This window comes from Mirounga leonina, unplaced genomic scaffold (assembly GCF_011800145.1).
Source record: "Mirounga leonina isolate KUSES-001 unplaced genomic scaffold, KU_Mleo_1.0 Mir_154, whole genome shotgun sequence".
NCBI lineage: Eukaryota > Metazoa > Chordata > Mammalia > Carnivora > Phocidae > Mirounga > Mirounga leonina.
Window position 1 is genome coordinate 47829484 of NW_023270389.1, and position 15421 is coordinate 47844904.

The 15421-nt window shown below is 36.7% G+C and overlaps 1 protein-coding gene across 2 annotated transcripts in view; it reads right to left on the bottom strand.

Annotated features, from left to right (window-relative positions):
* The window catches only part of RALGPS2 (Ral GEF with PH domain and SH3 binding motif 2), a 156087-nt gene that overhangs the window by 68175 nt on the left and 72491 nt on the right, over positions 1–15421 (bottom strand). For both annotated transcript variants that reach the window (XM_035010709.1, XM_035010710.1), the window contains exon 8: positions 5647–5773. In XM_035010709.1, coding sequence (XP_034866600.1) covers positions 5647–5773 — 127 coding nt within the window. The remainder of the gene's footprint in view (positions 1–5646; positions 5774–15421) is intronic.

Consider the following 15421-nt stretch of genomic DNA (forward strand, 5'->3'; position numbering starts at 1 on the left):
AGTTTAGGCATGCTTTCTTTAAACATTTTATTAGGTGTGATGAGGACACCACTAACAAGGCCTGGCAATGAAATGTACTACTTCCACGACACAGGAGAGAGAAGAGATTATTCACAAGGTAATGATGTCAATCTGAGCCTCTGGTATTAAAGAGATGTTAACTCCCATAAGGGCAGGGACAAAGTCCGTTTTGTGGCACCACCCATACTGCTGACCAGATACTTGTTGGCCAGCTCATATACCAAAAGAAAACTGGGGTGGGTAGGAAGCTGATGTATACTAAACTGCCTCATTAATAAATCTATTGTATTTAAAACAATAAAGTTACTGGAGCAATGAGAAGAGCCAGAAAGGGATCATTAATTAATTCAACCAATAAATAGTAAGTGCCTACTTTTGTTCTAGATGCTAAGGATAAAGCCTTGAACCAAGAGATAAGAGCTTATACTCTGCCAAGGGAGAGAAAGATGAATGAAACATCATAGTGAAAATAAAATGGTGCTTTTCAGAATCAAGAATGGAGGGGACACGATATTACAGAAGATTATAAGGACAGCTTTTCTTTTCTCAAAAAAAAAAAAAAAGGCCAATTATGAGTATCTAACAAATCAAAAATTAAAGTGTGTGTGTGGGGGAGGGAGTCTCTTACAAGAGTGAGAGGAGTCACACGTAGACACATCAAAACAATGTACGCATGTACTACAGAAAGGCAGGAGATTTTACAGAAACTTCTTTGCTTCTACTTGATCAAAAGCAATAAAAAGAACTATAACAATTATTTATTTCTGTTTTTTTAAAACATGCCTTCTTTCCCAGAAAACATCCTAAGCTTATTAAGCTACTGCTTTTCCCCCAAACTACATGAATAAAGTAGAAATGAGGCTAGGATATGCACACAAAAGAATATTTACATTTCATACAACTAAATTTTTATTTTTGCACAACATTCTATTTTTCTCTCTCCAGCAAAGCAAAACTTCCCACACCAAATTCTTCAATAAGCCCCTTAAGATTTTTCTCCAATGACAAGAACAAATGAGTGCTGTTAATAATTTTCAGATTTAAAGCAACAATTCTCATATAAAACAATTTTTTCCTTGAGATTTGCCAAACTATTCCTCTCCAGAAATACTGCATCCTTATTCTAAGAATTTTTCACTATACTGTCCAGGCTGACTAATTTTTACCTTGAATGCAAACCAACAGAAGAGACAATTTTTCAAGGGACGATGAGTTGAAAGCCAAGAAAACATTTTTACTTCTTATAATTTAATCCACATTGAATTGTAGATAAATTTGGCAGTATCAAACTAAGAGTTTTGTCAGCATATAAACTGCCACCTCCTTTTTAAAGCTTCTCTAAGAATGGCTGGTTTTGGTCATAATGCTTAGAAGCAAAAACACCCTAAGTTTGGACTCCATCTCTCATGTTAACAAACAGATGATTTGCCTTCACCTTTTCTCTGTGCACTATAGATTCTTTCTGTTGATACACTCTTTCCATAAGAACCTTTGCACCATAAGGGATAAAAGGTGGCATTATGCAAATTCTGTATACTGAGGAGAGATAGTTAAATAGAAGCTACCAGTATGCATAACGAGTACCATCTTTCCGACATCTTCAGGGCAAGTTCTGTCCTATCCAACAGCATCTTGTAAATGTTGACATTTGGGCCAACTGCACTAGTTTCCTAAGAGTGGGAAAGGATTCCGAAAACAAGACAACTTAAATATAAAAACCACAGTCCTCATCAATTTTAAATTAGAATAAAATATGAAAAAAGCAAATATTAACAGGACATAAACTGTTGTTTAGTCTTCATTCTTTAAAACACTTCAGTATTAAAGATCAGGAATGAAAAAACAAACCAGCTGCGTAAGATATTAAATCAAGCAGTCAAAAAGTTGTATAAATTGAATATGCTTCACATTTTCTTAGAAAAAGCATGTATGTTTTGGAAGATGGAATGCATTTAATCTCAAGGTTCGCTGTACAACAGAACTGTCACTACATTAAAAGGATTATTTTCATGATGGAAACAAACTGAGTCATAATAACTTATCTAACAAACGTTAAGTTTTCCTTTCTCCAGTCTACCAAAAGTGTATATTGCCAAATGTTCCACAATTATCTCACAACCTCAGATGCTTATTCACAAACTAGCACCGGGATGAACTATTACATGAAGACTACCAACATATAAAATTATGTAGATGCTAAAAAGTATGTTGTATTTTAACTTCAGTTCTTTGCCATTTTTTCCCCTTTCAGTTTCTAATTCTTGGATAACTCTCAGAAACACGAATCTCATTTCATTAGGCAACATGAAAATTAGAGGATAATTCCAGTAAAAAACCTAGGTTTTCAGTGTGGTGGAGTGGCATAGATAATGCTACACCATGCTCACTGGAAGACCAAGTGAGGAGATTAAGATAGGTTTAGAGGAAGGAGGAAGGATGACGAAGTTACTTCTAAACACGCTGAATTAGAGTTACCTACAGACATCTCATCCAATTGGTATTTGATATCTAAAATGTTACTAGGCACTGGGAATTGCTAGACAGCTGGATGTACCAGAACTGGTAGGCTAGATCTGGGATTGAACTGGGTGAATTATGGAAGAAGTCTGAATGAGACCACTCCAGAGAGTACAGCATAAGTAAAAGCAGTGCACTGAGACTTTCAGAAGAATAGATGTAAAAAAAAAAATGCAGAGAAACAGGACTCAATAAAACAAAAGCCAGAAAGTAAAGGTAAACCAAGAGAATGGTGCTACTCCTGGAAAATTTCAAGAAACAAGTAACTACCATAAACCTCATAAAATTAATATGAGGCTTGAGAAATACCTACCAGACTTTTTTTTTTTTTTTTAAGATTTTCTTTCTTTATTTGACAGAGAGAGACACAGCGAGAGAGGGAACACAAGAGAGGGAGTGGGAGAGGGAGAAGCAGGCTTCCCGCTGAACAGGGAGCCCGACGTGGGGCTCAATCCCAGGACCCTGGGATCATGACCTGAGCCGAAGGCAGACTCTTAATGACTGAGTCACCCAGGCAACCCCCTATCAAACATTTCAACTAGGAAATCAATGGTGACCTTATTGGGAACATTTCTTTTTTTTTTTTTTTTAAAGATTTTATTTATTTATTCATGAGAGACAGAGAGACAGAGAGAGGCAGAGGGAGAAGCAGGCTCCCCGCGGAGCAGGGAGCCCGATGCGGGACTCGATCCCAGGACCTGACCCGAGCCGAAGGCAGACGCTTAACCGACTGAGCCACCCAGGCATCCCTATTGGGAACATTTCTATGACTGAAGAGGGAGACAACCGCATGCTGAGCAAAAGAAAACAGCAAGAAAAGGAGAAAGGAATAGGGTACTTTATTAGCTTAGGTAAATAGTGAGAAGGAAGAGTCTGGGGCATGAGAACATATAAAATGAAAATGAACTGAAGAGAGAAGTAGTCAACCACTGGAGACCAAACTGAAGATACAGGAAAGATAATGGTTCTAATATTTTTTCCAAATCAACTTCTGCACCTCAATATTCGCCTCATTTGCTTTAACTAACAGGAATATCACTGTGTTTGTTTCAGGTACCAAGGCTGGGAGAAAATAGGTATACTCTCTAATAGACAACAACCTTTCCAGATTCCACTAAACTCCAATCATGCTGGTGGTTTCCTCCCCTTCTCTCTGTTTCTTCTCTACATACATGACAGGGTAAATATGTATGCAGATGCACAGACAACTTCAAATCCTGTACTGAAGTCTCTGCTGTGGAAAAATGTAAAGCAGCCTCCTGAACTAGACATCATGGCACCAAGATTTATATTCATTTGCTCATTTTCAACAAAAAAGAATCTTTATTTCTTTTTCTAAAAGATACATAATTGTGGAATTTGAGAAAAACATTTCCGTGAGAAACAAATACGATTATAGAATCAGTCAATTTTGGAAAGAGAATTTAACAGAGACAACTGGAAAGACTTCAGAATGCAGATCGGTCAGTAACTTGGTCTTAGGACTATTAAGTCAAGCCTTCCACCTTCTGGACCTTAATTTTCTAAATTATAAAATAAGTGAATAGAAGAAATCACCATGGTTCCATCCAGCCTAAAGAAGAACATGATTCTGGTCCTTTGTGTATTTCCAAGTAAGGAGAACCAAGGCTCAAATAAGACAATTCAATGACTTGAAAAGTTAATACAGAAGAGCCATTCTGGAATTGAGGGTTGCTGATTCTCAGTCTAACGTTCTTTAAGTTATAAAAAGTTTATGTTCTTACAGAGTATGAAGATATTGATAATTTTTTAAAAATCCCCTATTCTTCCTCACCCCCAATGACATTTTCAAGAATGGGCACAGCCAAGGCCATGGTGAAAAGTTGAGCACATGCAGAAAGTTTCTCCTAACATCTAGCTTACAGCCTCTCTGATGGAGTCATGTGTACTATGGCCCTATACTTTTTTTATCAAAGAAACGACACAGTATTCTGCTTTGTAGTGGCCATTATCCATGCTGTGCTTGGGATATTCTGCCTTCAACCAGAATGCACAACATTCCCTATTTTCACTGGAATCCTATGATGTTCTACTTCTCGTGAGTTCTTCTCTGAAAAACTAAGGCTGATGCTCTAATGCAGCTGAATGAAAGTATTCTCAATTGCCTCTGTCTCTACTTTGTCTTCTAGTCACTGGTATCATAAAGACCTCAAAGACAACACTGAGACATTTAAACAAATAACAGATTTCTCAATTACATACAAAAATAGTTACTGTGAAATCCAGTGTGAGTAATTACATGAAGACCATGGAGATAGAGGACAAAAAGGGTTATTAGAAACAACTCTATCATTTGATTACTCTCTGCACAGGATCAAACCAATTTATCTTAATATATGCTAGGCATATATCATATAGAGTACTTTCTGTATTTAAACTTACACACACATTTTAAAATAGGCGGTATGAGACTTCATTCAAACACCTAACAAAGCATTATTCCTTTTTTGTTGAAAATAAACATATGTATTTGGTTAAACACTTCTTGGAATTTATAAGCACTGTAAAATATATAATAAGGAGATAAAGTCTTAGTGAAATGATATATAAAGTAAACATTTGGTTGTCTCAGCACTTAGCTAAATTTTCACAGCTAAATAACTTACACCATCCAGGAAAACAATACCAACATTCATTGAGACTACTTTTCATAACTCACCCTAAGAGATCCGCCAACTATATAAGATAATAGGAACTCATGATATTGAAAATAAATTCAGTAAATCTTTTGATCAATTTCTTTAGTTAATGTTAAATGTTTTTGCAGCATTAAACTTCATTGCACACTATTTCACTCTTTAAAAGCATTACGAAAAGAGCTAAAATGTATTATTTTTCCACTGTCCATCTTTAAGAAAAAATGATAGTCTATGAAAAACCTTAAGGGCAAAAGGCTAATTTAATATGAAAATACATTCCAGGTAACAAGGTAACATATTTCTTTACTCAATTTTTTAAACTTAACAGTCTGGCAGTAATGTCGTTAAAGGATATACACACTTTTAAAATATCCTGGATTTCATATAAATTACTGATTAATCAAGACAGAACAACTGGGCATAATGAACACACAGTGACATTACTCACCTAAATAGGGAATGCAAGGCGTCATCTTTAAGCTACTTATATAGTCTCTTAGTCTTTTGTAATTATCTTCTTTACTCATTACATATTCTAATTTTTCAAAGGTAGTTTTGTCTTTTCGACTTAGTAACTAAAAAACAAACAGAAAAGTCTAAGTTATTCCAAAATTCCATTTTATTACAGCAAAGACTTGAAGCTATATTTACTACAAATTTAAATTTCAAAGTTATACCTTCTTCAATTATACTTCACTAGTGTATAAATGAAACAAAATCAGACATGTCTATTAAAATAATAACTCCAGGGGTGCCTGGGTGGCACAGTCAGTTAAGCGGCCAACTCTTGGTTTTAGCTTAGGTCATGATCTCAGCACCATGATCGAGCCCTGCATCGGGCTCTCTGCTCAGCACAGAGTCTGCTTGAGATTTTCTCTTTCTATCCCTCTGCCCCTCCCACTCGTGCTGTCTCTAAAAATAAATAAATCCACATTTTATAAAATATAATATCCTTTGTTGTACATAAAATCATTAACTAAGGAGTAAATAATAATACATTATTTCTCATCTTCACTATTTTATTTTTAAATTTTTTAAAAGATTTATTAATTTGTCAGAGAGAGAAAGAGAGAGCACAAGCAGGGGGAGCAGTAGAAAGAGGGAGAAGCAGGCTCCCTGCTGAGCAAGGAGCCCAATGTGGGACTTGATCCCAGCACCCTAGGATCATGACCTGAGCCGAAGGCAGACGCTTAACCAACTGAGCCACCCAGGCGTCCCTCATCTTCACTATTTTAAATGGTTCAAGAATTTTGTTGATCATTTTCCTAACTTAAAATAATCACATATTCATATCCAGCTCAAATGTCCAAATATTTTAATACACTGTCCCCTGCCTCCTCAAAGATAAAGATCATTCTTGCATAATCATTAAGAGATAAATACTGAATTTTGTGGTTTCAGTAACAATTTTTCTTGGCTAGTCCTAACAATAACCATAAAACTGTGATTCACATTTTTGGATTTTTAACAAGACACTTTTTCTTTGATCCTGTTCATCAGTGCTATATCACATACAGTTGAACAATCAACAGAAATTGTTTTAGGAAGCTTAAGGGGTAGATTTGCAGTGAGTGTCCTTTGAGGAAAATGAAGACAATCAAGGGGAATAAAAGAAAAGTAAGGTCAATTACCCAAAATAGTATTAACTACGTGTTATTTCTTGCGTTATTGATTTCAGCCATTCTGACAGGTGTGATACCTCATTGTGGTTTTGATGTGCATTTCCCCAGGCATCAGTGATGTTGAGCAACTTTTCATGTTGGCTGTCTGCACGTCTTCTTTGGAAAAAGGTCTATTCGGGTCCTCTGCCCATTTTTAAATTGGATTTTTTTTGCTGTTGAGTTGTATAAGTTCTTTATATATTTTGGATATTAATCCCTTCTCAGATCTATCATTTATAAATATATTCTTCCATTCAATAGGCTTTTTATTTTGTTGATGGTTTCCTTTGCTGTACAGAAACCTTTTATTTTGGTATAGTCCAAAAAGCTTAATTTTGTGTTTGTTTCCTTTGCCAAGGAGACTTATCTAGAAAAATGTTCCTACAGCTGATGCAAAAGACATTACTGCCTATATTTTCTTCCAGGAATTTTATGGTTTCAGGTCTCACATTTAATCCATTTTGAGTTTATTTTTGTGTATGGTATAAGGAAGCAGTACAATTTCATTCTTTCACATGCAGCTGTCCGGTTTTCCCAACACCATTTGTTGAAGAGACTGTCTTTTTCCCATTGGATAGTCTTGCCTCCTCTGTCTCAGATTAACTGGCTATACGAGCATAGGTTTATTTCTGGACCTTATTCTGCTCCATTGATCTATGTGCCTATTTTTGTGCCAGTAACATATGTTTTGATTACTACAGCTTTGTAGAGTATCTTGAAATCTGGGATTGTGATGCCTCCAGCTCTGTTGTTCTTTTTTCAAGAATGCTTTGACTATTTGGGGTCTTTCATGGCTCCATACAAATTTTAGGATTATTTGTTCTAGTTCTGGTAAAAATGCTATTGGTATTTTGTGTTGGCAAGGATGTGGAGAAGGAGGAGTCCTCATGCACTGTCGGTGGGAATGCAAATTGGTGCAGCCACTGTGACATGGTATGAAAGTTCCTCAAAAAATTAAAAATCGAATTACTATATGATCCAGTAATTCCACTACTGGGCATTTAACCAACGAATTTGAAAAGATACATGCACTCCTTAAACATGTTTATTGCAGCATTATTTACAGTAGCTGAGTATGGAAGCAACCCAAGTGTTCCTTGACAGATGAATGGGTAAAGAAGATGTGGTATATATAGATATACAATGGCATATTACTCAGTCATAAAAAAGAATGAGATCTTGACATCTGCAATAGCATGGATGGACCTAGAGTATATAATGCTAAGTGAAATAAGTCAAATAAAAGAAAGACAAGTATCATATGATTTCACTCATGTGTGGAATTTAAGAAACAAATGAACAAAGAAAAAAAGAGACCAAAACAAACAAACAAAAACCCTAAAAAAACAAAAGCAGACTCTTAAATATAGAGAACAGACTGGTGGTTGCTAGGGGAGATGGGGGGGAATGGATGAAATAGAGGGAATTAGGAGAACACTTATCTTGATGAGCACTGAGAAATGTAAAGAATTGTTGAATCACTATATTGTACATCTGAAACTAATATAACACTGTATGCTAATTATACTTGAATTAAAAAAGGATATTTAAAAAATATTAATTAAAAATTCAGAAAATACGTTTTTAAGTATTTCAAAGACTCTGGAAAAATGTATTTTTTTCTTTAAACATACAGTTACTATTTCATTATGATGTAACAAACTTCACTTTGTCATAAAATGTTATTTTTTTAGCACACAAAATACACCCACCTATAAAATGCTCACCTAATTCTATGAGGTTAACAGAAAATCTGAAGATTAATTTAGAGATGAGGAGACAGAGATTCAAAGTTGATCACAGGATTAGCAAGAAGCAGAACATACTAATACTCTCTCAGTCATCCACCCACAAAGGCACAGGTCCCTGTTTTTCAGCGTCTCAGTTTGGTTCTGGAGATAAGGAATATTCTGATGCCAAATCCACTACTCTTTATATATAGTATTACAAGGAGTACAACTGGGATTCATGTTGGAATTTATTTTTTCATGGGCTCCAAGATGCAGATTATTTTCAGATAATCTTTATCAGGAAAATGTCTGATCAGCATTCCTCCCTCTTTAAAACAAAAGATTTTAAGGAGTCTTTTGTTTTAATATTTTAGGTAGTCCATGGTCTAAAACAGCAGTTGCATAATCTTTTGCTTGGCACAGCTTCAACATACTTAATAGCATTTTCAAGATCAGGTACAAATCTCTGCTGCTACCTGTAAGTCCAACTATCCCTTTCTCTCCCACCTAACAGAGTATTTGGATATGGAAAATACAGTGATGTGACACAGCAGGGGTAACAATAAACCTGTTCTTTTTTTCTTAATCCTTCAAAAACTTTGGTACAATATCAGGAGAAACACAACTGATTTTACCACATCTGAAACACAGAACTGTAGTAAAGAACTACATGGTCTAATATGTATAAAAAGGGGCACCTGGGTGGCTCAATTGGTTAAGCGTCTGCCTTTGGCTCAGGTCATGATCTCAGGGTCCTGGAATCGAGCCCTGCGCTGGGCTCCCAGCTTGGTGGGGAGTCTGCTTCTCCCTCTCCCTCAGCCCCTGCCCCCTGCTTGTGCCTCTCTCTTGTACTCTCTTTCTCTTTCTCAAATAAATAAAATCTTAAAAAAATACTATGTATAAAAATAACTTACATTTTGGAATTTTCACAATAATCAATAACCAGATTAAAAGGATTCAGTCTGGTGTGGGATAGCAGAGACTTGTTTCAGGAAGACTATTTACAGGAAGAGTATGGACAAAATAATTAATTAGATGTTAAAATAAGGTGTTTCCAATGATAGCTCAGAAACTCATCCAAAGCCCATGTACCAAAGCTATTATCTAAGAAGTCCTGATTTTCTTTTTCTCCTTTTCAAATCTTTCTCTGATGTTCTTAATGTTATCCCTACGATGTTACTTCACTATACTCTTCCCTCCAAAAAAGGGGAAAACAAAGTGGTTCACAAAGTTTCAACTCTCCATGTTTTAGGCACCACACTCTTCCTCTGGCTAAGAGCATGACAACCAGGGGCAAAGCTCTTCACATGTTCACTGGTGCATGAATGTGGGAACTCCAAATGTTCCTGGCCAGATCTCTACACCATGTTACCATAACAATCTACTTTGGGAAAATTTGGATGAATCCCTGTTCATGTCAGTCACCATACGAAATACAAGATTCCCAGATCACCCCTCATCACCTTGATTTGTATCCTCATACAATATGTACAAATGTGTTCATTTGCATAAATAAGTTATTTATTTTGAACCTTAGATGCAGATTAATTATAATCTTTTGTTCATGACACTCAATTAGTCCCTGATATGGCTTTCTTGTTAAATTGATTTATTCTTAAATTTTGTGACAAATACACATGCATTAATTTTCCTACCGAAGAACCATACACCAATAATACATCTACATATGCGCTCCTTTCATATCCAACTCCCTTGACTTTTTTTTAATTTTTTATTTTTTTAAAGATTTTAATTTATTTATTTGACAGAGAGAGACACAGCGAGAGAGGGAACACGAGCAGGGGGAGTGGGAGAGGGAGAAGCAGGCTTCCTGTGGAGCAGGGAGCCCGATGCGGGGCTCGATCCCAGGACCCTGGGATCATGACCTGAGCCGAAGGCAGACGCTTAACCGGCTGAGCCACCCAGGCGCCTTTTTTTTTTTTAAAGATTTTATTTTTTGAGAGAGAGAGAGAGCACAAGCGGGGGTGGGGGGGGAAGCCGGATGTGGGGCTCAATCCCACTACCCAGAGATCACAACCTGAGCCAAAGGCAAATGCTTAACTAACTGAGCCACCAGGCACCCCACCCTCCTTGACTCTCTTTAAGTGTCCAGTAATCTCCCTCCCAAATTTTGTGTTTATCATTCTCTTAAATTTTCATTTTTGACTAAAGAATATCATACTATTTTTAATCTTTGGCTTTATTCATTCAATGTTCTGACACTGAAGTTTGTTTTTTTTTTTAAATTTTATTTATTTATTTGACAGAGAAAGAGACAGCGAGAGAGGGAACATAAGCAGGGGGAGTGGGAGAGGGAGAAGCAGGCTTCCCATGGAGCAGGGAGCCCAATGCGGGGCTCGATCCCAGGACCCTGTGATCATGACCTGAGCCGAAGGCAGACGCTTAACGACTGAGCCACCCAGGCGCCCCTGAAATTTCACCCATAATGTTGTGTGTGGCTGTAGTTCACTCATTTTCACTGCTTCCCTATACATGTCTTCTTCTCTGAAGTACTATTATAATGCCTACTTTTCTATTTTTCTTATTTTTTCTTTTTTCTTTGTAAGATACATATGTATATATGTGTATATATATGTATATTCTAGATGTAAATTCTTGATCAGTTACAACTGCTTCACATTATCTTCCCCCATCATTCTGGGGCTTTTCAATTTTCTTTAAAATATCTTTTGATGAACAGAAATTCTTACTTTAATGTGGTAAAATTTTTTCATCTTTTCTTTCATCGTTTGAGGTTTTTGTATCTTATCTGAAATACCCTTACAGATTCCAAGTTGGAATCTATTCATACCAAGCCAGAGAGATATTAAGCTATTTTTCTCTTCTAAAAGCTTCCCAATTTTTCATTTCACATAAGTCTTTAATTCATCTACAATGACTTCTGAGGCTTCATTTTTTCCCCCAAACTGATAACTTATTTCCCAGCTCCAATTAATAAACAGCCCCTCATTTCTCCACTGATTTACAATGCCACACTGTCATATATCAGAGTTCTATAAAATCAATTATCTAGTTTTGGGTTCTTTATTCTGTTCCACTGTCTACATGGACATGTCTACACCTGCACTAACTGTACATTACCTAAATAATACAATACATCTTTTTTTTTTTTTTTAATACAATACATCTTGATATCTGTTAGGGCAAGTGTCCAAGTCTCCAACCCCATTTTCTTCTTCAGAAATAACTTGGGCTATCCTGACCCTTTACATTTCCATGTAAATTTTATAAGCAATCTTGTCCCAGACTGGGACTTTGATTCAAGGTGCATATAATCTCTACATACATTTGGGGAGAAGGGGCATCTTTAAACTTTCCTATCCATGACTAAGGGATATTGTTCCATCTATTTAGTTCTTCTTTAATGACTTCCTGTAAAGTTTTATAGTTCTCTGAATGTAAGTCTTGCATATACTTAAGGGTTGGTATTACAAATACACGGCAAAGAAAAAGAGAACCCAGCCCTCAGCCTTGGAAAAAAAGGCTGTAAGGAAGAAGCTAATCAGCTAAATCACCTGTCATAGTCCTACTCTAGACCACTCACTCTGGGGATGGGCAATGTTTCATGGACTATACTTGGTCAGGTTTAAACCAAAGGCAAATTAAAGTATTCTGAGACCACTACTTGGGGGGAAAAAAAAGGTCTTGCTTGTATTATTCCATTTATTATTTGCTATTATATTTCTTTTATTGATATTGTAAATGGTGTCCTTTCAAGTGATATTTTCAAATTGCTTCAAATACAATTGATTTTGTGTATTGTTTGTATATTCAGTCACCTTAATAGACCCTGTTTTTTTTAATTGTGGTAAAATATACATAACATTCACCATTTAACCATTTTCAAGTGTACACTTTAGTTATTCAAACAACCATCACCACCAACCATGCATGGATAGAACTCTTCATTTTCCCAAACTGAAACCCCACACCCACTGTACAGTAACTCCTATTCCCCCCTCCTTTTGGCCCCTAGCAACTTTCTTCTATTTTCTGTCTCTATGAATTTGACTACTCTTGGTACCTCATATAAACAGAAACATACAGTATCTGTCCTTTTGTCTGGCTAATTTCACCTAGTATAACGTCTTCAAGATTCATCCATGGTGTAACATGTCAGAATTTCATTCCTTTTTAATGCTAAATAATATTCCACTCTATGTGTATACATTTTGTATATCCATTCATAGACCGTTTACACCTTTCCAACTGTACCTTCTGGGTCTCATGGCCCATCCTCTGCATAAGCCCCATCCTTAACCTTTTCTTTAAGCCTTCTCTTTCTTTTTTTGTAACATGAGCCTAGATTTGAGTTGGGTGCAATCCTGGCTCCTTGCTCTTCACAATTCTTTCCTCTCTACCATCCTCCAGCTTCTACTAAGTTCAAGCACTAGATCAACGCTGTCTGATCGAATTTTGTGTGATGAAAATGATCTATGTCTGTGCTGCCCAATACAATGTCCACTAGCCACACATGACTACTGAGTACTGGCAACATGGCTAGTATGAGTGAGGAACTAAATTTTAAGTTTAATTAGAATGATTTAAATTTAATATCCACATGTGGCTAGTGGTTACCATACTGGACAAGAGAGCACTAGATTATAACACTTATGTTTCTGTCATTAACAGAGCTACTAGTCTTTTTTCCCATTGTATCTTAAAGGTGTTGGTAGTTGGAGAAAGAGTCCAAAAACCAACATTATTTTCCTATCTTGGTGACTGTTATCTTCACATAGATGATACTCTTACTACCCTGGTCTCTCAGTTCCTTGACTTCTCTTCCATTCAATGATCTTACCTTTTACCACTCTCAGCCTCTACTACTCCCTTGGTTATCCTGAATCCAGTAAGTACTGACTGCACCAGAATTCCCAATCCAGTTACCAACACTACTTTTTCACTCTTCCTTCTCTCTCTCTTACTTGGGTTAAATTCCTTACCTATCACTAAAACAACTTGTACATTTACCCACTTTATCTCTTGTGCTATCCTTGACCCCTCTATGGTACAAACAAGCCTTAAAAAATTCCAGCACTGATTAAATACAATTCTCATCATTACTCCAGGCTTATGCTGAGCACCTGCACCTGGTTAGAGAATACATGACTTCAATGACTGGTTTCACCTTAAATTCATGACCAAAAATCTCAGTCATAAGGCCTACCATACCCAACCTACCGTGTTTCCCTAGTTAATTCATTCTCACAATCTTCTAAGATGACTTTCATCTTACCACCTCTCCCCCATCACTCTCAAATAATGACTCTGCTTTATAGAAGTCTTAAGAAACAAACATCAGAAGAATTCCTACAGAATCTCACCACCACATCTACCAACTTACCTGCATCTGTAACCAAATGCATCCCCTTCTCTACTGTTAACATGGATAAACTATTCCTGCTCCACTATAGTACTGGATCAGTTCCCTCTTGCCTGATCAAGGGTATTGCGAGAGTAACTTCTTGCTCTACCATTTTTCTTTCTATTAGGTCATTGCACCAGCATACAAACATACTGTCCTGGCTCTCATTTCCAAAAACAAAACAAAATGCCACAAATCTTTTGTCTTACATTCCCCTCTAGCTGCCAGATTTCTCTGCAGCACCTCAACCCCGCCCTTTATGACAAAATTCCTCAAATGCATTCTCTATACTTGCTGTCCTATTTTTTTCTCCACATTCTCTCAAATCCAATCAGTTTTCACTCCACCACTATACTGAAACCACTCTTGGCAAGGTTGCCAATCCTCTCCAACTGCCATATCCAATGGCCATCTCGAAGTTCTCACCTAATTCAACTTATTAGCAGCATCTGACACAGGTGATCACTCTTTCTTGAAACACTTTCATTACCTGACTGTGGAAAACTCCCACTGTGATATTTCCTCTGTTGATCCCTTATTTTTCCAATCTGTAAATCTTGGAGGCTTCCAGGGCTCTTCATTTGTACTTATGACTCAGGTGATCCTATCCAATCTCATGTTTTAAATACTATGTTTATGCTGATGATAAAAAAAAAAAATACATCTCTAGCTCCAACTCCTCCCTTACTCCAACTCCTCCCTTAAACTTGTACACCTAACTCTAACCTTACAGTTGCACATGGATATTTATCAGCCAACTCAAACTTGGTATGTGTAAAAGAGAACCTCCCTGCCCCACCACCAACACACTCCTTCCCTATAGTATCCCCAGAATATCAGTAAATAGTATCTCCCTTATCTGATTTGAGGTGATCTCTCTGGACTCATCTCCTACCATCAACTACTCCATAGCTTATTCCACTCTGTCAATACCGACCACCCTGCTATTCTTTGAAGGTTACCAGGGCCTTTGTATTGGCTATCACCTCTGCTTGAAATTCTCTTCTCCCAGATCTCCACACAAATGCTTCTCTCAGTTCTTCCAGCTCTCTACCCAACTGTCACTTAACAGAGATTCTCTTACCATATACAGTTAATAATATGGGTTTGAACTAGGCAGGTCCACTTACACGTGAAGTTTTTACAGCACAGTACTGTAAATGCATAGTCTCTTCCTTATGACTTTCTTAATAACATTTTCTTTTCTCTATCTTACTTTATTGTAAGAATACAGTATATGATATACATAACATACAAAATACATGTTAATCAACTTTATGTTATTGGTAAGACTTCCAAGTCAGCAGTTGGCTATTAGTAGTGAAGTCTGGAGGGAGTCAAGTTTTATGCGGATTTTTGACTGTGCAGGGGGGTTGGCATCCCTAATCTCTGTGTTGTTCAAGGGTTGATTGTACTATATAAAATACTACCCTGTTTTCTCTTCTA